The 23,320-nt window shown below is 40.6% G+C and overlaps 1 protein-coding gene across 1 annotated transcript in view; it reads left to right on the top strand.

Annotated features, from left to right (window-relative positions):
- gtf3c2 (general transcription factor IIIC, polypeptide 2, beta) overlaps positions 1-23,320 on the top strand; it is a 100,565-nt gene that overhangs the window by 12,969 nt on the left and 64,276 nt on the right. Inside the window, exons 3-9 of the mRNA XM_055635489.1 lie at positions 1,560-1,932; positions 9,202-9,308; positions 15,637-15,714; positions 16,807-16,905; positions 17,433-17,660; positions 19,169-19,280; positions 22,067-22,184. Of these exons, the coding sequence (XP_055491464.1) occupies positions 1,560-1,932; positions 9,202-9,308; positions 15,637-15,714; positions 16,807-16,905; positions 17,433-17,660; positions 19,169-19,280; positions 22,067-22,184 (1,115 nt within the window). The remainder of the gene's footprint in view (positions 1-1,559; positions 1,933-9,201; positions 9,309-15,636; positions 15,715-16,806; positions 16,906-17,432; positions 17,661-19,168; positions 19,281-22,066; positions 22,185-23,320) is intronic.

The following is a 23,320-nucleotide window of genomic DNA, read 5'->3' on the forward strand; positions in this document are numbered from 1 at the left end:
CCCGATGCCATCAAATTTATCCTTGCCCCAGTATATGGACCGGTCCTACTTTTATCCATAACTATTTAAAATCGAATAGAATCATGGTTACTAGTCCCAATGTAGTTCCCAACTGGCACACCAGCCATTGTCCCACCTCATTTCCCCATTGGAGTTTCATTGTTGTCCCATCTCTAGTAGGACCATCTACATATTGTTTGAGGAAACGTTGATGGACATGCTTAATTTCTTCTTCTTGCGTATGGTGTGCACAGCCTAAAATATTCGACAAGTTGTTCTATTTGATCTTATTTGATTGTGCATGCCGGGTTGATTGCATTCGTCGAAACAGGGCAGACCATGTTGCAATCTCCCACCCCATGCTTAACTAATTCTGCCCGATCTAATCCCCTATCACTGTGGCAGTCCTAGTCAATATTAGGAAAGTAAAAATCATCTACTATCACAGCCACATTATTCCTACACATATCTGCAATCACCTTATATATTTTCTCCTATAATTCCTGCTGGCATTTGTGGGACCTATAGTACAACCCGATCAAGTGATCACACCCTACTTATTCCTAAATTCTACACATGTATCTTCACTGGACATGACCCCCAAAAAAATATAAAATCCTTTCTTAAGTACTACAGTGTTGATCTGGAAATTGGGCACAACATATTCCATTCTCTAAATCTATTTTCATGCATCAAACTAAAAAACGACAGTGCCCAAATTTCTAAGCTTTCATTATATGGGCTTATGCTGTGGTTTATATTCTACAAAATTATAGACAATAGGTGCAGGAGAAGGACATTTGGCCCTTTGAGTCAGCACCCCCATTCAATGTGATCATGGCTGATCATCTACAATCAGTACCACGTTCCTGCCTTTTCCCCATATCCCATGACTCCGCTATCTTTATCAGCTCTATCTAACTCTCTCTTGAAAGCATCCAGAGAACCGGCCTCCACTGCCTTCTGAAGCAGAGAATTCCACACTCACAACTCTCTGTGTGAAACAGTTTTTCCTCATCTCTGTTCTAAATGGCTTACCCTTTATTCTTAAACTGTAGCCCCTGGTTCTGGACTCACCCAACATCGGGAACATGGTTCCTGCCTCTAGCGTGTCCAAACCTTGAATAATCTTATTTGTTTCAATAAGATACCCTCTCATCCTTCTAAATTCCAGAGTATACAAGACACGCCATTCTATCAACATATGACATTCCCGCCATCCTGGGAATTAACCTGGTGAACCTACGCTACACTCCCTCAATAGCAAGAATGTCCTTCCTCAAATTTGGAGACCAAAACTGCACACAATACTCCAGGTGTGGTCTCACTAGGGCCCTGTACAACTGCAGAAGGACATATTTGCTCCTATACTCAACTCCTCTTGTTATGAATGCCAACATGCCATTTGGTTTCTCCACTGCCTGCTTTGGGTTGCAATTCTTTGGGTTGCAGTTCCATTTGGATGTTATTTTAGATAGATTACATTATATTGTCTGAAGTAGCCTATTTTGCCAGTATTATAAACATATACTTATGTTATACATTGTGTTTTCTTTCAGTGCCTTGCTTTACCTGCGTGAAATAGTTGAGGAGATAAAATCACCTTCTTATAAAATTGATGAAGTGACTGCCAGTACAAAGAGTGAACTAGACCAATCTCACTGTAAGTTGTTGTCTGAGACTAAACCCTCCCCTACACAAAGAAGAGGAAAGAGGAAGAAAAAATCTTGTGATGATGATGTTTTTGATGACTTGTCAGATGACAAAGACTTTGTGGTTTCTGATGGAGTATTCGATGAAGATGAAGAAGAAGAGGAAGAAGAAGAAGATGAAGAACTTAGTGAAGTCGACATCCCTGGTGATATAACGGAGTCTGATCTAGATGTTCCTTCCAATGAGGACTATCAAAAACCAAGAAAGAGTCCCATAAATGTAAGTTATTTTCCTCTTGGTCCTACTCTGCATCAACTGTCGGTATATGAATGGGAAAGGAATGGAGGGTTATAGTCTGAGTGCAGGTAGATGGGACTAGGGGAGAATAAGTGTTCGGCACGGACTAGAAGGGCCTGTTTCCGTGCTGTAATTGTTATATGGTTATATGGTTAACTGCATGTAACTATTTCTGGACTATTATTATCATTTCATACTGGTAAAGGATCTTACAAAATTGCCCTTGAGATTTTACTGTATTTGCATGTTTAGTTACCACCAGTTTGGAAAAAAAAATTGGCAGTCATGCATTTTAAATTGTCCTTCTACTTTGTGATTAATATTCTGCTTGCATTCTGACATCTTCATATTTAATATACTTTTTTGATGCAATAACAAAGATATTCACTCAAAATGGCATGGTCCAACTCTATGATACTGAATGGCAGCTAATGATTTAATTAATCCCTGAAATGAGATTCCTGAAGAATAATAAGGTGAATTAATCCTCAGGGCTCTAGAGCAGAGAGTCCCTGGGGCTACAACTACACAGTTCCCCGTAAATGGTGATGCAAGTAATTAGGGTGGTAAAGAAACCATTTGGCACACTTGCATTCATTGGTAATTATATTGAGTACAGGCGATCCTACAGCTGCACAAGACATTGATGAGACCACATATGTGTAGTTCTGGATGCCCTGCTAAAGGAAGAATGTTATTAAAACTGGAAATAGCAATGTTACAAAATTTTGAGATTTCAAAAATCAAGTCTGCAATTTATCCCATCAGATAAAGCATAAAAAGAAGTTTAATTTGACACCTAATTCACTTTCATATCTTCAGTATTTAAAAAGTTATGGCCGTTTTCATACTCGGAAACTAGCATCTTGTTCCCTATTGCTTTTCCATTGACTTAACACAAAAGCTGTGATCGAAGACAGTCAAAAACCCATAACTTTCTTAAAAATCAAGAGAACTGAATGAAATTTTCAGTTATTATTGATTGAAGCATTCTGAAACAAATATAAAACATCTTACGGATGACCTGAAATTAAAGCATATAATTAGTTAATTACCTAATTGTAGTTACAAAAGTGACCGTTGTAACGGAAATAGTAATGAACACCCAGACTGCCTTGAAAATTCAAAAATGTGATATTCTCAAGATCAGAACTTTAATATTATTGTATTACTAGACTAAGTGGGACCCGTTGGGTCCCAGCATCACACAGGAGGTCACACCTGGAGTATTGCGTGCAGTTTTGGTCTCCTAATCTGAGGAAAGACATTCTTGCCAAAGAGGGAGTACAGAGAAGGTTTACCAGACTGATTCCTGGGATGGCAGGACTTTCATATGAAGAAAGACTGGAAAGGCTCGGCTTATACACGCTAGAATTTAGAAGATTGAGGGGGGATTTTATAGAAACTTACAAAATTCTTAAGGGGTTGGATAGGCTAGATGCGGGAAGATTATTCCCGATGAGTCCAGAACAAGGGGTCACAGTTTAAGGAAAAGAGGGAAGTCTTTTAGGACCGAGATGAGAAAATCATTTTTTACACAGAGAGTGGTGAATCTGTGGAATTCTCTGCCACAGAAGCGTAGTTGAGGCCAGTTCATTGGCTATATTTAAGAGGGAGTTAGATGTGGCCCTTGTGGCTAAAGGGATCAGGGAGTATGGAGAGGAGGCGGGTATGGGATATTGAGTTGGATGATCAGCCATGATCATATGGAATGGTGGTGCAGGCTCGAAGGGCCGAATGGCCTACTCCTGCACCTATTTTCTATGTTTCTATGTATCCCTTACCTGCCTTCTATCCATACCCCCTGATCCCCTTAGCTACAAGGGCCACATCTAACTCCCTCTTAAATAAAGACAATTAAGTGGCCTCAACTACCTTCTGAGGCACAGAATTCCAGAGATTCACCACTCTCTGACTTCCCCCTTATCCTTAAACTGTGACCTCTTGTTCTGGACTAAGAGGCGAAGGATTTAAAAGAGAACTGTGAGGAAATGTCCTCATGCTGTGGGTGGTGTGTGTGTGGAATGTACTGTCAGAGGACGTTTTAAGAGGCAGGTGCAATGACAATGTTTAAGTCATTTAGTCAGGTACATGGATAGTAAATATAGGGATATGGCCCAAACATGGGCAACTAAAACTAACTCAGCTCAGATCGGCGTGGATAGAAACATAGAAACAAAGAAAATAGGTGCAGGAGTAGGCCATTCGGCCCTTTGGAGCCTGCACCGCCATTCAATATGATCATGGCTGATCATAATGAGTTGGGCTGAAGGACATCTTTCCATGGTGTATGATTCCATGATTTTAAAAAGTTATGCTGCCGATTGTGTGCATTTCCTAGCAAGAGAAATTAACTGAACAATGATTTATCCTACAATTAGTTCCTTGTGGGTAATTTGCTCAGTTCCGGTTGTCTTTCTCCTCAAGTGTTTGTGTGCTACAAGAAAGGGCAGCAGTACTTGCAAGAAAGTTTGCAAGAAAGTTTAGGATTGGCTTGTGTAGGTCACTGGATAATTCAAATTTTGATAAGAGCTGAGTGCTGGAATTGAGTAGTCTTAAATTATTTGGGTTAGAAGAGGAATTGGTCCCAATCACCTGCATTGCCTTCTGAGTTATGATTCAGGTATTGCCACCAAAACAAATGAGACTCATTTTATTTTTTCTCAGAATTTATGTCCTAGGAGTAATTTTAAATGAGTAACATAGAAAATAGGTGCAGGAGGAGGCCATTCGGCCCTACGAGCCAGCACTGCCATTCATTGTGATCACGGCTGATCGTCCCCAATCAATAACCCGTGATTGTTCAGATGTTTCTGTTTTCCATATTCCTTTCCAAACTCAGTATATATTGATAGACATCTGCCTTACATATTGTACCCTTGAAAATTTGATCTTGAAGTGCTTCAACTTTACTGCAAGCAAAATAACTTTTCTGTTCCACCACTTCAATAGGCAGCAAAGACAAAGCCAGTTTGAATTAAAAGATGGAGGTCATGGCTGCATTGACCTTCTGAACTTCCTTTAGACGATTTAAGCCCCTGTCCCACTATGCGAGTTTACCCAAGACTTTTCCCAAGTTTAAAAAAAAAATCAAACTCGTGGTATTCTATGAACTCCTACGAGCTTCCACGAGTATGTTCACGAGCTCCTACGAGCTCTTATGAGTAAAACGTAAAAATGTTTTTCATCACAAGTATTTTTTTACTCGTGAAGTTTTTAATCCCAAATTGCTCTTGAGAAGACAGTAGTGAGCTGTATTCTTAGAGTCAGAGAGTCATACTATATCAATGATTTCGATGAGAACATACGCAGCAAGATTATCAAGTTTGCAGATGTGCAAAAGTGAGTGGTTTTGCAGACAGCGAAGATGGTTATGAACAGTTTCAGTGGGATCTTGATCAATTGGCCAAGTGGGCTGAGGAATGGTTGATGGAATTTAATGCAGAAAAATGTGACGTGTTGCATTTCGGGAAGTCTGACATGGGCAGGACCTACACAGTGAATGGTAGAGCTCTGGGTAGTGTTGTAGAACAAAGGGGTCTAGGAGTGCAGGTGCATAGCTCCCTGAAGGTGGAGTTGCTGGTAGATTGGGTGGTCAAAAAGAATGTTGGCACATTGGCCTTCATCAGCCAGAGTATTGAGTATGATGTTGGGAAATCATGTTGCAGTTGTATAAGACGTTGGTGAGGCCACATTTAGAGTATTGTTTTCATTTCTGGGCACCATGTTTAGGAAAGATGTTGTCAAGCAGGAAAGGGTGCAGAGAAGATTTACAAGGATGTTGCCAGGACTACAGGACCTGAGCTACAGGCAGTTGAGAAGGCTGGGACTTTATTCCATGGAGAGCAGGAGGATGAGGCATGATCTTATAAGGTGTATAAGATCATGAAAGGAATAGATTGGCAGAAGACAAAGAGTGGCAATAATGGGGGCTTTTTCTGGTTGGCTGCCAGTGACTAGTGGAGTTCCGCAAGGGTCGGTGCAGGGGCCGCTACTCTTCACGTTGTATACTAATGATTTGGACGAGGGGATTGAAGGCTTTGTGGCAAAGCTTGCGAATGATATGAAAATAGGTGGAGAGAAAGCAGGAACTCTGCTGAAGGACTTGGACAGGTTGGGAGAGTGGGCAAAGAAGTGGCAGATGGACTATAGTGTGGCAAAGTGTGGAGTCATGCATTTTGGTATTAGGAATAAAGGCGTAGACTATTTTCTAAATGGGGTGAGAATCCAGAAATTCGAGACGCAAAGGGACTTGGGAGTGCAGGTGCGGGATTCCCAAAAAGTTAATCTGCCAGCTGAATCAGTAGTAAAGAAAGCAAATTATTTATTTCAAGAGGACCTGTATACAAAACAGGCATGTAATGTTCAGGCTCTATAAGGCGCTAGTGAGGCCGCATTTGGAATATTATGAGCAATTTTGGGCAACATTTCTGAGGAAGGAATGATCCCAGGAATGAGTAGGTTAACCTCTGATGAGCATTTGTCGGCAGCGGGCCTGTACTCACTGAAGTTTAGAAGAATGAGGGGGGACCTCATTGAAACATACAGCATAGGCTTGGATAGAGTTAATGGGGAGAGGATGTCTCCACTAGTGGGAGAGTCTTAATAGCCCTGTCCCATGGTGCGAGTTCATTCAAGTGCTTTCCCGAATTTTAAAAAAATCAAACGCGTGGTAAGCACGGAGAATGAACGTAGCGGGTACGTCGGAGCTCGGGGACGTCTCTTAGCGGCTCGTAACGCTAACGGCAGGTACTCGGGAAGACTCGCTAACGGCAGGTAAGCACGGGAAGACTCGTGAAGAACACTTTGAAAAATGTCCACGAGAGCCCCAAGTACCGACGAGTGGCCATTACCGTAAATCTCCGAGTTCGAATCAGGGCAAACTCGGGAGAGCTCTTGGAATTAACTCGTACCGTGGGACAGGGCTTTAAGACTAGCTGTCATAGCCTCAGAATTAAAGGATGTTCTTTTAGGATGGAGTTGAGGAGAAATTTCTTTAGTCAGAAGGTGATGAATCTTTGCCACAGAAGCCAAGTCAGTGGATATTTTGAAGGCAGAAATAGATAGATTATTGATTGGTACAGGTGTCAGAGGTTATGGGGAGAAGGCACGAGAATGGGGTGAGGAGGGAGAGATAGATTAGCCATGATTGAATGGCAGAGTAAACTAAATGGCAGAGTAAATGTCATAATTCTACTGCTATTCCTTATGACCTTATGCACAGGGTCTCTTGCCCATAGTAGGTGAATCGAGGACCAGAGAACATAGGTTTAAGGTGAAGTGGAAAAGATTTAATAGAAATCTGAGGGGTAAATTTTTCACACAAAGGGTGGTGGATGTATGGACCAAGCTGCCAGTTGAGGTAGATGAGGTTGTTGAGGCAGGGACTATCCCAACATTTAAGTAGCGGCACGGTGGCGCAGTGGTAGAGTTGCTGCCTTACAGTGAATGCAGTGCTGGAGATCCGTGTTCGATCCCGACTACTGTCTGTACGGAGTTTGTACGTTCTCGCCGTAACCTGCGTGGGTTTTCTCCGAGCTTTTCGGTTTCCTCCCATGCTCCAAAGACGTACAGGTTTGAAGATTAATTGGCTTGGAAAATGTGAAATGTGTCCCTAGTCGGTGTAGAATAGTGTTAATATGTGGGAATCGCTGGTCGGCGTGGACCCAGTGGGCCGAAGGGCCTGTTTCTGCGCTGTATCTCGGAACTAAATTAAACTAAACTAAAGACAGGTACATGGATAGGACAGGTTTGGAGGGATATGGACCAAATGCTGGCAGGTGGGATTTGTGTAGCTGGGACGTGTTGACAGGTGCAGGCAAGCTGGGCCAAAGGGCCTGTTTCTACACTGTATCACTCTATGCACAAGACTTCTTTAAATGTGATGTAGTAACTGAGTAACTCACATGGCTGAATAAAACCAACTATTGACACCACGTTTCCTTCCATGGGGGAAATTGGTGTGCATTTATTTATTTTTATTAATAGTCTAGCATCTAATGGTAAGTATGGTCAGTGCCAACCCAGAAACTTGCACCTGGAAGGAATTCAGTTGTGCAATTATTTAAGAAGTCAGCTAAAGCAATCTGGATTGCTAATCGGGCAGTATTAATTTTTGAACTCACAATTTCGGTCTCATAGATGTTTATCCTTCGGGTAATGTTTTCTTGGTATTTTAGTAGAGACAAATGATTTATCACTCTAGGCACATTGCTGTAACTATACACCAGTCTCTCTTTTAGCTGAATTGAAGCATTCTTTGTTTGTGTTGCTGCAGTTCCCAATAATTAAATAATTGATTATTCTTGTTTTGAGATTGTTCTTTGTTTTATTAATCTAGAAGAATAGTCTGCAATAAAACATTTAATATTGGAAAACAAAATGACGCTAATGCCTATAAGTAGACCCCAGGTTTGATTATTGTCTTTGCCTTTAATCTTTTCTGAAGCTGCTGCAGCTTTAGGGAAAGTGTTAAAGACAGCATATAACAGCACTGAAATAGGATCCCCACCCAAAACACCGCCCATCTAATTCCCCAGAGATACTACCTAACCTACTGAGTTATTCCAGCACTTTTTTTGTAAACCAGCATCTGCACTTCCTTGCGTAAACAATAATTGTTGTTCTCCTGTCCTCTGCAACCTCACCTGTAGTTAAAGAAGATACACCGTTTTTTGTCAAAACCCCCAGCAATCTCCTCTTCTCAAGAGCTCCATGTTCAGAATATTGTTTGGACTCCTTGAAATTTAAGGAGAACATTTGTCTTGATTTGTTACCCATTGACAATATCAACTATTTCTAGATCAAGTATATCATGACCAAGTTCATTAAATAGTGACATTCATCTTTGCCCAATGGCATGAGAATTATACTCTCAAATACATATGTCTGAGATTTTGATAATGCAAGATGTACAGATCCAAATGGTGTGCATGCAATGCTAATGTGATGTAATTAAGTAATTTATGTTGATCAGATATTGGGTTACTAGTGCATTATGTCAAACATTTTGGCCCTTCGTTGACTTCTAAATCCCTTTAAAAATGACCTAGGTTGAAATTCTCAATGCAATATAATATTATCAATGCCTTCATCTTGTCAATAGGCTAGGATAACATTTTGACTATTTAAAAAAAATGTTCTGGCAACATCCTTGTAAATCTAAACTTATTTCACTTTGCTTTGAACACTAAATTTAATAGAATGGCATGGTTATAAAAAAAATAACTCTGATAAGTATTTCATTTTCAGGAACAATCTCGTAGTGCAAAACGGCGATTATATGGAAATTTTGCGAATGGCCTACCTAATCATATAATGGTGCCAGTATGGGGAGCCACAACAATTACAATAAAGCAGTAAGTTTCAGAACTTTTTTCCAGTTAGAAAAATAAACTGGGAGCAAAATTGTTTTAATGCAGTCAATGTTATGATTACATTTTGTACTTCAAAAATAGTTTACATTCTATATTGTAGAGGTGCCCGACTTATATGCTTATGAACAGAGCAGAAGACTGTGGCTTGAAATTACTATTGGCCCATCTACGTGTGTGACATTTTGGAGCTTAAAGGGTGATGGACATATATTTGAGCCAGGATTAAGTTATATGGGGCTTCATGGATAATTGCAATGGAGTGGTTATGGTTAGGACCAAATAAAAATCTTTAAAATAATCTATGTGCTGAACCTCACAATTACTTCACTTGTGTAGAAGTCAACTTTTCCTGACGTTAGGATCCAGGTATTGGTCTGAATTATTCTAGGCATCTGTGGCAATTAGGCATAATTTCAAAATATGTAGTTATCAAATTGGGTGGCAATAGGACATCATCAAATTAAAGGAGGAGATTAATAAGACTTGTAGTATGTGCAAATTGTTGCACCCTGGTCGGAAGATTGTGAATGTCCATTATTATTTGGAGGTGTCTGTTGAGGAGCAAATGCTCCCTGAGTTTTATATGCACCTATCACTAAAAATGCACCATTCTAAAAACAATGCACGCCAAGTGATATGGCTTATTTCTGAAAGGGTAAAATTAAAGATAGAAAGCTATTTGGTAGTTTAATAATGACCATTATTAAATTTGGCTTATCAATGCCTTCACCGTGCCAATAGGCCAGGATAACATTAATTAACAGGATAAGTTAGATTTAAAACACTTGAAATACTCCATATATTACTGATTTCTTTATTAGAGAACTGGAGAGTCTGCAGAGTAAAGGGCCTGTCCCACTTTCACGACCTAATTCACGACCTCAGCCGAGTTTGCCCTCGACTCATACTCGCAGCATGGTCGTCACGAGGTCGTAGGTAGGTCATGATGTTAGTCGTAGGCACTCATGGCATCAAGTAGGTCGGGGCGTTTTTCTAGCCTGAGTAAAAAAGGTCATGAATTAGGTTGTGAAAGTGGGACAGGCCCTTAAGGTAACAGAGCGAATGCCAAAAATATGAGGTTGTATATTTGAGGAAAAGGTAAACAAACTCAGCAGAAAGGAATTAAACCCGTTAACATATTTTGATAAAATGGAAGAAATCCAATAGGAAATTTCAGAGAACATTCATTAGCCAAAGAGTAGTAGACAAGCATGTGAGGAAGAAGAGAGTAAAGGATGACTGTTAGATTTAGTTGAGGAAAGATGGGAGGATGTTTGAGTAGAGCAGAAACACTGCGTGCCTGATTAGGTCAAATAGTCTATTTCTGTGATGTTCCAATAAACTGTTATCTGGTTGTTCAGATATTCCAATGCTCATTTCCTGTGCTCCCGTGAAATGTACTAGGTAAAGTGGAAAATCTATTATAATATGAGACAATGCAACATTTAAAAAAAGAAATTTTAAAGAATGTTGAAAAAAAATCCAAGAACCACAAAATCTGCCAGTGTGACACGACCAAAGTCCAAAATGTGCTCAGATTAATGGTTTCCCTGTTAATTTTTTAAATATTTAAATTGGTGTAAAAAAGACGCCACATAACTCCACATGCCCAGGTGTTAGGTTACTTTGCATGCCAGAATGTATTCTGATGTAGTTTTTTTATATTCATCATAAACATGTGATAGCTTGAGGTATTCAGAACACCTGATTGTCTAAAAAATATTTCTTATCTGTTATACCAGAATTGTTCCCGAACAGTCTGTGACCCCCAGCGCTGTGGCCATAGGGCTATCAGGGCTCTCACAACTTTTTTTCTCTGTTGTCAGCCGGGCAACCTAGGCAGCTTTTTAGGTTGCCAAATGACAGTTTAGGTGGTCATTTAAGATGGCTTGCATGACGCGTGCGATAATGTGCTCGGCCGAAGTGCGTAGTTACCAGTCGGAATTATGCTCAATGAAGCATTCACATATTATTTCTACTTCAAATAAAGTCACAAACTAAACATATTCACCAATCAAGACATGATATATACCACAATGACAAGCAGCAAAATTATAATACAGTATCTCAACTCTTTTTACACATTGCAATGAATGCAATTTCTATTATTTCTTTCCACTTCCAAACAGAAATGTAGTTGGATTATTCAGCGTATGATCACCCTGTGTCAATAAATCCTGGACCATGGTAACATATATGCTTAACCATGCACACTACAGATTGATGCAAGCATGTTTTCTGTGCAGGACTGAAAATTATCAGGACATGGCCATAGCATGGGTCGTTTTTGCTATTGGTACAGAAACACTCTCGCTTCCCACATAATTTATCCACAACAAAATATACAGGTTGCAAGGACATTTCTAAAGGCATTTTACGATAATAATATGTTAAAACCAACTATACCCATCTAACAGATTAAACATTAACTGACAAGAGATGGCCAAAGGACATAACTGCAGCAAATGTTCTTTTGGCAATATGTTTAAAGGTGTCAAAAGGCCGCATTACCAGACATTCAGATTAGATGTATGTATGTGACCAGCAATGAAGATGCCAAATTTGTACCCACCAGTTTTTAAAAAAAATTATTGATAAACGCGGTTTCCATCATTCCCACTTTAGAATTGACGTTAAAATTTCAACTGAATGTCCGGTGATGTGGCCTTTTGACACCTTTAAACATATTGCCAAAATTTCAACTGAAATATCTCCTGACCAAATTTGCAATGTACATGACCAACTGTAGAAGTAAAACCTGGATAAATCCAACAAATAGTTGTGAATGTTGCTTATTAAATAACTACGGTACTGATACTCCATATTAAGAGCAATGATTTGCCATTAAAATGATTTCTGTAATAACGTGCCAATGGTAGCAGTGACAATCGAACACTGAGGTTTTAATGTTTCACGTGTTCACAATTTAATGAATCCATCTTTATGGGTTAAAACAAATAATAACATTGGGAATTAAAACATATTTGATTGTATTCGTTATCAAACATAGTCAATGTTCGCTCTGAAGACATTTCCAGCCCAGTAGGGTCGGGGGTCTTAGTTATGCCCTGCCAGACTTGCGGGGGGCGGGGGTGAATCAGAGCGCTGCAGGTGCTTCAGACGGTGGAAGGGGACCTCCCCCTTCCTCCCTCCTCCCAGCCTCGGCGTGCGGGAGGGTTTGTTTTGAAAGCGGTTATCACTTTTAGCGGAGTAGCACGCAGCAGCCGCTATGAGGGTGAGTGGGGTGCAGAGGGAGGTGGAGCCGCCATCTCCGCTGCTGCTGCTGTAGTGCGGGGGCCTGTCATTCGCTCCGACTCTCCGTGACCCCGCGCTACAGCCGTCGCTGCCGCTGACCTGAAACATCACTTATCCCTTTTCTCCAGAGATGCTGCCTGACCCGCTGAGTTGCACCAGTTTTTTGCGTCTATCTTCGGTATAAGCCAGTATCTGCAGTGTCAAGCCAGGCAAAATGACCGGGCTTTTAAGTTGCCTGGCGGGACATTAGGTGGCCATTGGCACCCGTGCAACTGTTAATTTCGAGCCCTGGCTATGTTTAAAGCCCATAACACTATGTTTAAATCCCATAGCGCTGCAGCCGGTAGTGTTATATTTAGAACCCAGAGGGCTGCAGCCGACAGCTTTTATTTTAAATTCCCATGCTCTCAGCTGATAGTGCCCTGTTTAAAACTTTGCACGCCAAACAGGCAGCGCTGTATGTATTGCTTTATGCACCAAGTCTGCTTTATGCGCCAGTCTGCGGCTGATAGCGCTTTGTTAGCAAAGGGGAGGGGGGGGGGGGGGGGGGGGCCTCGCTTGGTTGCAGTCCCCTGCCATTGGTTCTAATTTGAATTTGAGAGCAGCGTTATTGGCCAGGACTTACCGGTGGTTATTTGAACGCCTGATTTCTTACCTGTATAAAGGCAGGTGCCAGTAAGCCCTGAGTGAGTTCATGTACAAGAGGGGTTCACTGATGGGCTGTCGCGATCAGCTCCGTGGACGGAGGGGGAGGAGAGGAGAGGGGAAAGAGAGAGAGAGAGAGAGAGAGGCAGGATATGTGAACAGAATAGAAAATGTTTGGTAAAAAGAAATAGCAAACGAGATGGTACAGGTGCAGGCCAAGCACCTCGCAATGTGCTGCTGTCCTCAGTGCAGGGGAGCCTGCAGTAGGCCATGGGGCAGGCGGGACCAAGAACGCCGAGCCTTCAAGCTCCTCTAATGCTTTTAATGGGTCACAAGTGAGAAGTTTATTGTTGTAAACTTCACTGGAATGGATCAACACTGGCATCTGCAGGATTTGATCGACTCGTATTGTTTTGGAATGAAAATGGCGACTGCGATAATTATGCTACATTGGGAGGCCACAGTGGAGCAGTGATGCAATTGCATTGTAACATGGATGGCAGCATGCTTTTTACAGCATCAACAGACAAAACTAGCAGTGTGGGACAATGAAACGGGTGAAAGAATCAAGAGACTTAAAGGTCACACATCCTTTGTGAATTCATGTTATCCAGCCCGACGGGGACCACAGTTGGTCTGTACAGGAAGCAACGATGACAGTGAAGTTATGGGAGATTCTGAAGAAGGCTGCAATCCATACGTTTCAAAACACATACCAAGTAGTGGCAGCAACGTTTAATGACACAACCGATCAGATTGTCTCTGGCGAGCGAAGGAATAGGCGACGTTTCAGGTCGAGACCCTTCTTCAGACTCGACCCGAAATGTCGCCTATTCCTTCGCTTCATAGATGCTGCCTCACCCGCTGAGTTTCTCCGGCATTTTTGTCTACCTCTGATTTTTCCAGCATCTGCAGTTCTTTCTTAAACAGATTATCTATTGATGACGACATTAAGGTTTGGGACCTCTGACAAAATAAGTTAATTTGTACCATGTGTGGTCATACAGACTCGGTGACTGGTTTGACCCTGAGTGGGGTAAAAGAGAACATCACTAACCTTGCTGACCACATCCAGGAAACAGTACCACGACTACAATCCCTCGGGACGATGGTGGCCTTTCGTGATGTTTGGAGCCTAGTGGACAACAGTGGTGCACTGGGGACTGACCATTGGGACAATCTTGTTGGCCATAATATTAAGATGTTGTATGTGCGGATTGGCATCACGACCACATGGACTTTACTCTAGCTAATAAAACTGATTTGTAACTAAACAGCCGAGTGAGCCTTTTTCTGTTCTGCTAGTCAGATCCTTGAACCTGTTCCCTTGAAACATTATCTTTGTCAATTGTAGTTTTGCACATCATAGTAAAAGCTTTGTAATTCGGCCCAATTTACTCGTGCTGACCAAGGTGCTCCATTTACATGAGCCCTACCTTCTTGCTTTTGCCCGTACACCTCTAAATCTTTCCTGTTCATTTACCTGTCCAAATGTCTTTTAAATGCTGTTATCATATCTGCCTCAACTACGTCCTCTGGCAGCTCATTACAGATAACCTACCACTCTCTGTGTGAATGAGTTGCCCCTCAGATTCCTACTCATTCACACTAATTCCATGTTATCCCACTTCCGCATCCACTCTCTACACATTGCGGACCATTTACAGAGCCCAATTAACCTACAAGCCCACACTACTGAGGAACCCGGAAAAGCCTGGATGAAAGTGCCACTTTCTGCCACAGGTAGATAAAAGTGCTGGAGAAACTCAGCGGGTTAGGCAGCAGCTATGGAGAGAAGAAATAGTCGGGACCCTTCTTCAGTCTGATATATGTTATATTTAGAACCTGAGATGAGCGGGGGAGACAGGTGGTGGTATTTTTGATATAGGAGTTAAGAGTGTGAGTATGCCACACAAATTTGCCTATTGATTAAAAACTGGGGACGACTGGGGGCACTCCTGAAAGCTGGTTAGAATAAAGGGAAAAAACTATGATGTGATGAGGAGCAGGAAATGATTAGGTAAAGAAGAGCAAAAAGCTGTTGATGCTGGAAATCCTAACTAATCACAATAAATGCTGGAAAAACTCAGCAGAGGGAATAATTGTATTACATTTTCAAGGTCAATGCCCTTTCATAAGAACTTTCCTAACGTTCATCTAGTTGTGATGAAAGCACATTGATTTGAAGCATTAGCTTCTCTCCACAGAAGCTTTGTGAACCTTTTATACTATTTTTTAATATTAGATGCATAGAAGAGTTAGTTGGACTAGTCCAACAGATAGACTAAATGTTGGAAAAGTTTAAATCCCACTACCTAATTTTAATTCTTAAATTCATAATATGTTGTTAAATAATAAAAGAACATAATTGAATAAAAAAAAACATTTTCTATTATTTCATTTTGTTCAGTCGAGAGGAGCATCACTCCCCATGGGTATTTCCGGATTGGATTCCTTCAACACAAGCCTGGAGTTTTATTTCCCAAAGGTAAGTGCAAATTTACTTTTTACTAGGAGATTTTTGTCTATGCAGGAGCTATCAAATCATAGTGGGACTTGTGTGAAGTATTGTTGTTTCATTAAAATATAATGATTTGTGTATGAATACGTATACACATTAAAATCATTTGTGGGTTATAATATTTGATTTGGAAAATGCTCTATTTCCTCCATAAGCCAATGTATAAATGTATGAGGCTTAGTGTCGAAAGCAGAATCGCCAAATGAGATGGGTACTCTATAACAAACATCACTATTTCTCAGTATAAATCTCGCTGAGATAAATGCTCATTGTAGCATAAATGCTAAATTGTCATTGTCTGTAATCTTATAATTTATCAAATTGAAATCATTGCAGCTATCCACAAGAAGGCAATAAGGGGGATTAGTCAGATACAATTCATTCCTTCAAGCATACCATTTATCAGTTAATGTTACTTGCCATTTTGTTGTTTAGGACCTGATTTTAATGTTACAAAAAGAAAGTAGAAGTGCTAATAAAATACATGATAAGGTTGATGCCAGAATCCAGAAGGTACAACAGTCGGAAACATCGATTTATTGTTGAAGTGAAACAGGGTAATGTCCATTTCTGAGTTGCTGCAGGTCCTTTTGGATATTCATCTAGGTGAGAGTTATTCTTGCATCTTTATGATTCATGTGGGCAATGCCACACACCAATGCCCCCCCCCTCCCCCCACCACTCACCCCACTTCTTACATGGACAATGTTGTACGTAAGAACATTTAATAGAACATGGTTGATCTTTTACTTCAGTGCCACTTTCTTGCACTAATCCCCTTTCATTTGATTCCCTTAATATTACATAATATCCAAAAATATATTGATCTCAGTGATTAAGTCTTCAGGAGTAGCTTCATTATAAGGAAGGTGAAGAAACTTTTTCTCATTGCAATCCTGGGCAGTTCACGGTTTATTTTGTGATTGTAATCCTTCGTTTTGGACATCTCGGCGATGGGAATGTCATCTCTGCAACTTCTATTTTTACCTCTAGGTGGCATACAAGTTGTATTCAGTGGCTGTTTACTCACAAATTATGACATGTTTTTTTTACCATTAGTGAATCGCTTAAATATTTGCCAAGTGAAACAAAGTCACCATATTTTAAAATTAAAAGGGAGGGACATCGAGATGATTCCACGATTCAGAACCTGAGCAGGTAACTTAATTTTTCTGATGTGAGCAATGTTGATTTGCTGGTTAACTAAAGGTAACGTAAAATCTAATTAATGTTCCGTAAGACAACTTTATTGAAATGATCATGAATCATATGTATGGGTGATAGTTTGAATGTTAAGCTACTTCCCAACTATTCACTTAATTGGTTTGGTGTTTGAGCGATTTTGTAGCCCTTTATGCAGTAGCCCTCAAATTAAGTTGACTTAGGGAGAGATGGAGGCCCACTAGTCTATCACCATAAATTCAGTAAAGGATTGTCGCAGTTTTCAGGAAAATTATGCAACTTACTTCCTGCATAGTTTCTGTTACAGAAGGGAATGTCTGATTGCGCCTCTTGTTTAATTTGTAATATTGAAAGCTCCTCGGTATTTTCAACATGATGAATTAGTCTGAAGTAAGATAAAGTGAACAAAATTGTTGTTATTGTATGATTCTAATAGAAAATAGCAACAGGATTTGATTGCAATTCTATGGTTGTCTTACTATGGAAATATATTTCATTTGCAGATTTCAGTCATTACCAGCTCACAAGGAAAGTTGGGATGTAAACTTCTTTGTTGGTGGCCCAATATGGTGTCTAGAATGGTGCCCAACCCCAGAGGGTTCAGCTGCCTGTCAGTATGCTGCTATTTATTGCAACAAAGGAATGGATGATAGACATAAACTGATGTGCCAGCATGTAGAGCCAACATTGCTTCAGATATGGCAATTGGGTGATCTCCAGCAAGAACATTGGTGAGCAGGAAGCAATAGAGTAATGTTATACTTTGGATTCTTCTGTTTGGAAGCAACATTGCGAAAAATGGTTTGTTTTGTTTAAGGGGCTGTCTCACTCGGCGAGCTAATCTGTGAGTTCAGACGAGTTTGCCCTTGACTCATATTGGCAACATGGTCAACACGAGGTCCTAGGAGGTCTTGTTAACTTTCCTTCATGCTCGAGAGTAGTGCCCACGTACTCGAGGCCTCAGCTAGGTCACGGCGTATTTTTCAACAAAGGTCGCCATGGACAAAAACAATACATCAGGATACTTTCGTTAGTGCATCTGTAAATGTTTGTGAGGATAATTGGTGACCTGCAGGATCTCTTTAAACTTTTCAGAAAGTAGATGATGATTACATCAGGACAAGTCACCTGAGGTGTTAACTTCCAGGAATTTGAAGGTGCAAACACTACTGCCGACCCACCAATGGAAACTAGCACATGGTCTCCAGACCTCCAATTGCTGGAGTCAATGCTTAGTTCCTTGGTTTTGTAGATATAGAAAGAGAGGTTGAGGAAACACCATTAACACTATTCTTTCGTGTTAATAAATACTGATCATTATATTGACATTAAGTGGCTTTCACTCCATCCGAGGTTGAGTGGTGCCATCTGCACTTTGCAGTTTTGCTCGACTAAACTGGGCGGATGAGCAGTAATTAAAACTGATCATAATCTGTGTGAAATATTATGGAACATTAGCAGTCAACAGTGGCCTAGACATTGCACTCAGTGGTAAATGATTTGCACTTCATGTATGTACCTTTTATTCGTCCACATTGGTTTTAACATGGTTTATTGGAAATCCTTTATGATATAGTCCAATGTTACCAGTTACCAGTAGTTACTAGTACCAGATTACCAGTAATTTTATTAAGTGTTTTGCAGGTGAGTACCACAACTTAACACCTTTTATGACTTTAATGGAAAATCTTTGAAAAATTGGCAACACAAAATTTCTGGAGTGGCAGCACAATTCGGCATTAAATGCTCAACTTTGTATTAAATGTTTGGAGAAAGTGGAAATCAGTATACAATTTATTCTAATGACCTCAAGAGCTCATTATTTCATCATCATTGTTGTCTCACATTCCAGGCAATCAATTAGATTCATTTATTGAATGGAGAAGCAGGTGCCTGCTAGAAATGCAAACTTTATTTGATCTGCATATTTTGTGATTTAAAAGAAAAAAGTAAAATACCATTGTTAAGAAGGGTCTTTACCCAAAACGTTGTCTATTTCCTTCGCTCCATAGATGCTGCCTCACCCGCTGAGTTTCTCCAGGATTTTTGTCTACCATTGTAACTTTTGGAATTGAAAAGATTTTGAACCTGGTTTTGTGGGACAAATTAACTGTGTAAGGGCCATTGAATCAACAGAATGAAACTTGCTCTAGGCATTCATGCCGAGCTTAATACAGGGTATTGAACTTATTGTGTATTTGGAAGAAAAATGAAATATATTTTGTAACTTATTTTATAGCCCACAAACGAATGCTGCTTTAGCTTATGGTATTGCGACAGACCATGGATGTATTTGGGATATGAAGTGGTGCCCCAGTGGGGCTTGGGAACTGCCAGAAACCACTAGAAAGGTAATTAATATGCTCAATTAATATTTTTATAAACTTACTATAAACGTTTTATGAAGATAGTTTTGATCAACAATTTTAACATGCTCATTGCTCATTGAAATATTTCAAATATAATCCAAATTTAGCAAAGCTTAAACGTAACATTGGAAAAAACTGATGCATGCTTGGGAATGCCGGCCGCCGAATACGTCTTACTTGCAATCATAAGCAATACGTCATGCTTTTCTGTGCCTACTCTTGTGACTATTACATTTCATTCATCCTGCAACTGTTTGGTTACATTACATTACATTGAATATCTGAAATTTAGTGGCAACTGCTGTTTGGATTATTCATATAATGAAAATTATGATGCTACCTGAAATATCATTTTGCACATCATATTTAGCCCCCAACAAAATGTTCAGTGCCTGGACCATTTAGAACTAGTTCTGCAGGTTGTTTTCAGATTTGTTAAAGAATGTGGATATCCTTGGTACATTGAAAGACCAGTCTATTGGGAAGCAAATGGGGAAAAAAAGCATCCTTGCCACCAGTTCTCACCAGCCATACCACCGAAGTGAGAGTATTTTACCTTGTCTCATTATCTTGCTGCAATTCAACTTCACAGCTCTGGCCTTCATTTGATTTTGAATATTAATGGTGTCAAAACAAAAAGAACATTGTTACAGCTCAATTTGTATCTATATTACCTTTTATGGCATTGTATTAAAACCATATCCTATGGCCCCTTTGAAGACATCTGCAACAATATGCTACATTGAGGAGACCATCATCTGCCTCCAATGAATGACTTGAGGGCTATAACATGCAATCTCTTGATGTGAGCTGGAACCATTTAACTCAGCTGGCAAAGTGGTGTTGATAAAGCCACAGACTGAGTGAGTGGCAGAGGCAAAGACATATTGAAAGAGGTAGTGCATAAATATGCTCCATATGAGGACCATTTTATCAGACAGATTTGTAAAGTGCTTGCCAACATTGTCTTGCCATAAGAAAGATTTGCGTTCATGTCTTCCAAGGGGTATCATATTCAAAATTTGAATGCTGAATAGTTTAGAAGGTTTTTAAAGCTTGTGGTTTAGCATTTGCACAGACAGGATGAAGACATGGTGCTGAGAAAGAATGTATGCACGCCGATATGTGTGTATGTCCTTTGGGAATCATGAATAAACTGTTCTTGCCAGTTTAGGACTGTGGGGAAAATATTTTCAATTGTACTATATAGAGTAAGGAACCTTCCCTGAGGAGCCTCTTATTCATAATCACTATACCACATTCCTTTGTTATAGTCGGTGGGGGCGCTGCGAGCCGACAGCCTTTCCAGCAGCGTGTTAGTTTTTCTACTTTTTTTGTTTTTTTTAGTGTGTCTTAATGTGTGTGTTTTAATGTCTCTCTGTGTGTCTTGTGTGTGTGGGGGGGGGGGGTGGTAAGGGGGAAACCGTTTTGGTTCCCTCCTCCATGGGGAGGCAACTTTTTCCATGTCGCCTCCCCCGTTGCCTAACATCGAGGATTGGTGCGGCCTTTCCCAGAGACGTGCCCGGGGCTTCAGCAGTGGGCGCAGCGAGGATGCTTTCGTCGCGTAGTGGGCAAGCCCTCACCGGGGGAGCGCTCCGTTCGCTGGCCCGTGGCAGCCTGAAGCCACGGTCTGCGGAGCTCCAGTTGGCATGGCGTCCGGAGCCTGGGATCCTTTGTTGGGGACCCGGGAGGGGAACAGCTCCGACCGCCGGCCCGCAGCCAACTTCTACAGCGGGCGTGGCGGGGACTTACCATCCAGAGCGGGGTCCCTCGCCGGGGATCCCTGGAGAGGAGCTCAGACCGCCAGCCCTGCAGTTTGCGGTGGTTCTTGCTGCGGCGTGGCGGGGACTTTAGATCTTCGACCGCCGGCCTGCGGCCTACACCAACTTGAAGCCGCGGTCTCCGGTGGGGAGGCACCGATTCAGGACTTACCTGCAATTACCTTGTCTAAACATCTGGACGCCCGCAGCGGCGACTGTGGAGGATTGAGGTCCCGAACATGGGGGAAAATGGAGGAGGACTGGTCAAATTTTGCGCCTTCCACCACAGTGATGAATGCTGTGGTGGATGTTTGTGTAAATTTTTATTGTGTATTGTGTGTTCTTTTTTTATTGTACCTCTGCTGGCAAATTAATTTAACTTGCACTTTATGTGCAAGTGACAAATAAAACTTGATTTGACTTGACTTATGCCCATTTCAAACTAAACTGGTGAAACAGAGGTGAAATTTGAAAACCCACCACTGGCCTGTCCCTGACTTTATTTACTTTGAGGCCATTAGAGTTCTGTCTGTTTCAAGATTGTCCAGAAAATGGTGTAAACACAAAAGACTGGAATTTGGATTTGTATTAGCTGCACAATAAGCATGATAATAAGAAATAACTTCCAGAAGGACAATAGTCAACAACTTTTCACAGACAGCAACAGATACATTGTTTGTTAATTTATGTTACTGATGTTGACTACAAAAAATTATGATTTGCCACTATAATCACTATACCACATCTGCATATGCTCTAGAAATAGTTCTGTTAAATATTTTTTTACCCATTTGAATCAGAGGACATGCCCTATATTTTAATAATTTATCCAAAAAGCAACACCCTGATGATGTGGCACTGCCTCAGTAGTGCACAAGAGCATTAGCATTACTCGTATCTCTGAAGTATTGCTTGAAACTACAGTATGTAATTTGTGCTCAGTAGCTCAGAGTCACAGGTTAAAAATAAATAAATTCAGGTAATAACATTTCATTTTTCCTTTTACAGCAACCTCAGATGTCGAGACTTGGGATCATAGCAGCTGCATTTTCCTCTGGAAAAGTTGTTGTCTACAGTTTGCCACACCCAGAATCCCTACATATGTATAAAATGAAACTTTTAAAAGGTATGTGATCAGCAAAGTTAATTCTGGTTAACATTTGAAATTCTTATGGAGAACAATGATATTTTTTTTCACTGTTGTAGTGAAAGTTATTCTATTGGAGGGAATTATAGAGGGCTGCTTTTTAATAAACATATACATGTGTTTCAGACAAGGGTGTAAAGATTAATGACAATGGAGCTCAAAATAGCTGTGCTGTGTGCATTAGAAATATAGATTAATCCACATTGCAGTCCCCCATGGTGAAAATGGTATTTATATCCCTTTCTTCATCGGTATTGCAAAATAATGCCACCTGAGGGCAGCAAATAATTATTCGAAGTAACTTAATCCAAAGCAAATTGGTACAACTGAAATGAAATGGATTGCTATTGTTGGCATTTCGAGACATTGTGAGAATGAAATGCTTGGGACAAATGCAGAAGAGAATATGAAATGGAAGTTTGGTACAAACCTGGATTAATTGTCAAGAGTTGCCGCCTCAATGTCTGTTGGTTTGGACTTAGGAGGAAAAATAGGTGGGATATGATAGGTGAGGTGGGTGAAGTAGTAGGGGAAGGGTTAAGAGATTAAGAATGTGAAAAATAAATTTGCCTTAAATCAGCAAATGGGGAGGCCAACAGCTGCAAAATTGGATAGGCTTAAATCCAGCAATTCTAGCAGAGGGTGTGACAGGGTGGAGTAAAGGGATGTGTAAACCAAAGATCATAGAGAGGAGCAAGATACTCCACTCCTGCGTAATCCAATGCACTAAGGTGTAGTACGTAACGGAGCATAACGGCCGCCATCTTAGAAAGAAAAACGCGACTTCCGTTATGCCTCTCGTAGTGTAATCAGTTGTAGGGGAACAGTATGTGTGTGATATAGCTCATCTTTCAATTCGCGTATTTTGGTTAATTTTCTTTTAAAATGTTTCCCCCTGCTTAATAGATAGATAGATAGATAGATAGCCTTTTATTGTCATTCAGACCGAAGTCTGAACGAAATTGCAGCAGTCATACATATAATACAATACAATAAAACAACAATAAACACACATTAACATCCACCACAGTGAGTCCACCCAGCATCTCCTCACTGTGATGGAGGCAAAAGTCTTAGGTCGCAGTCTCTTCCCTCCTCTTCTCCCTCTGCGCTGG

The sequence above is a fragment of the Leucoraja erinacea genome, chromosome 5 (assembly GCF_028641065.1).
Source record: "Leucoraja erinacea ecotype New England chromosome 5, Leri_hhj_1, whole genome shotgun sequence".
Lineage (NCBI taxonomy): Eukaryota > Metazoa > Chordata > Chondrichthyes > Rajiformes > Rajidae > Leucoraja > Leucoraja erinaceus.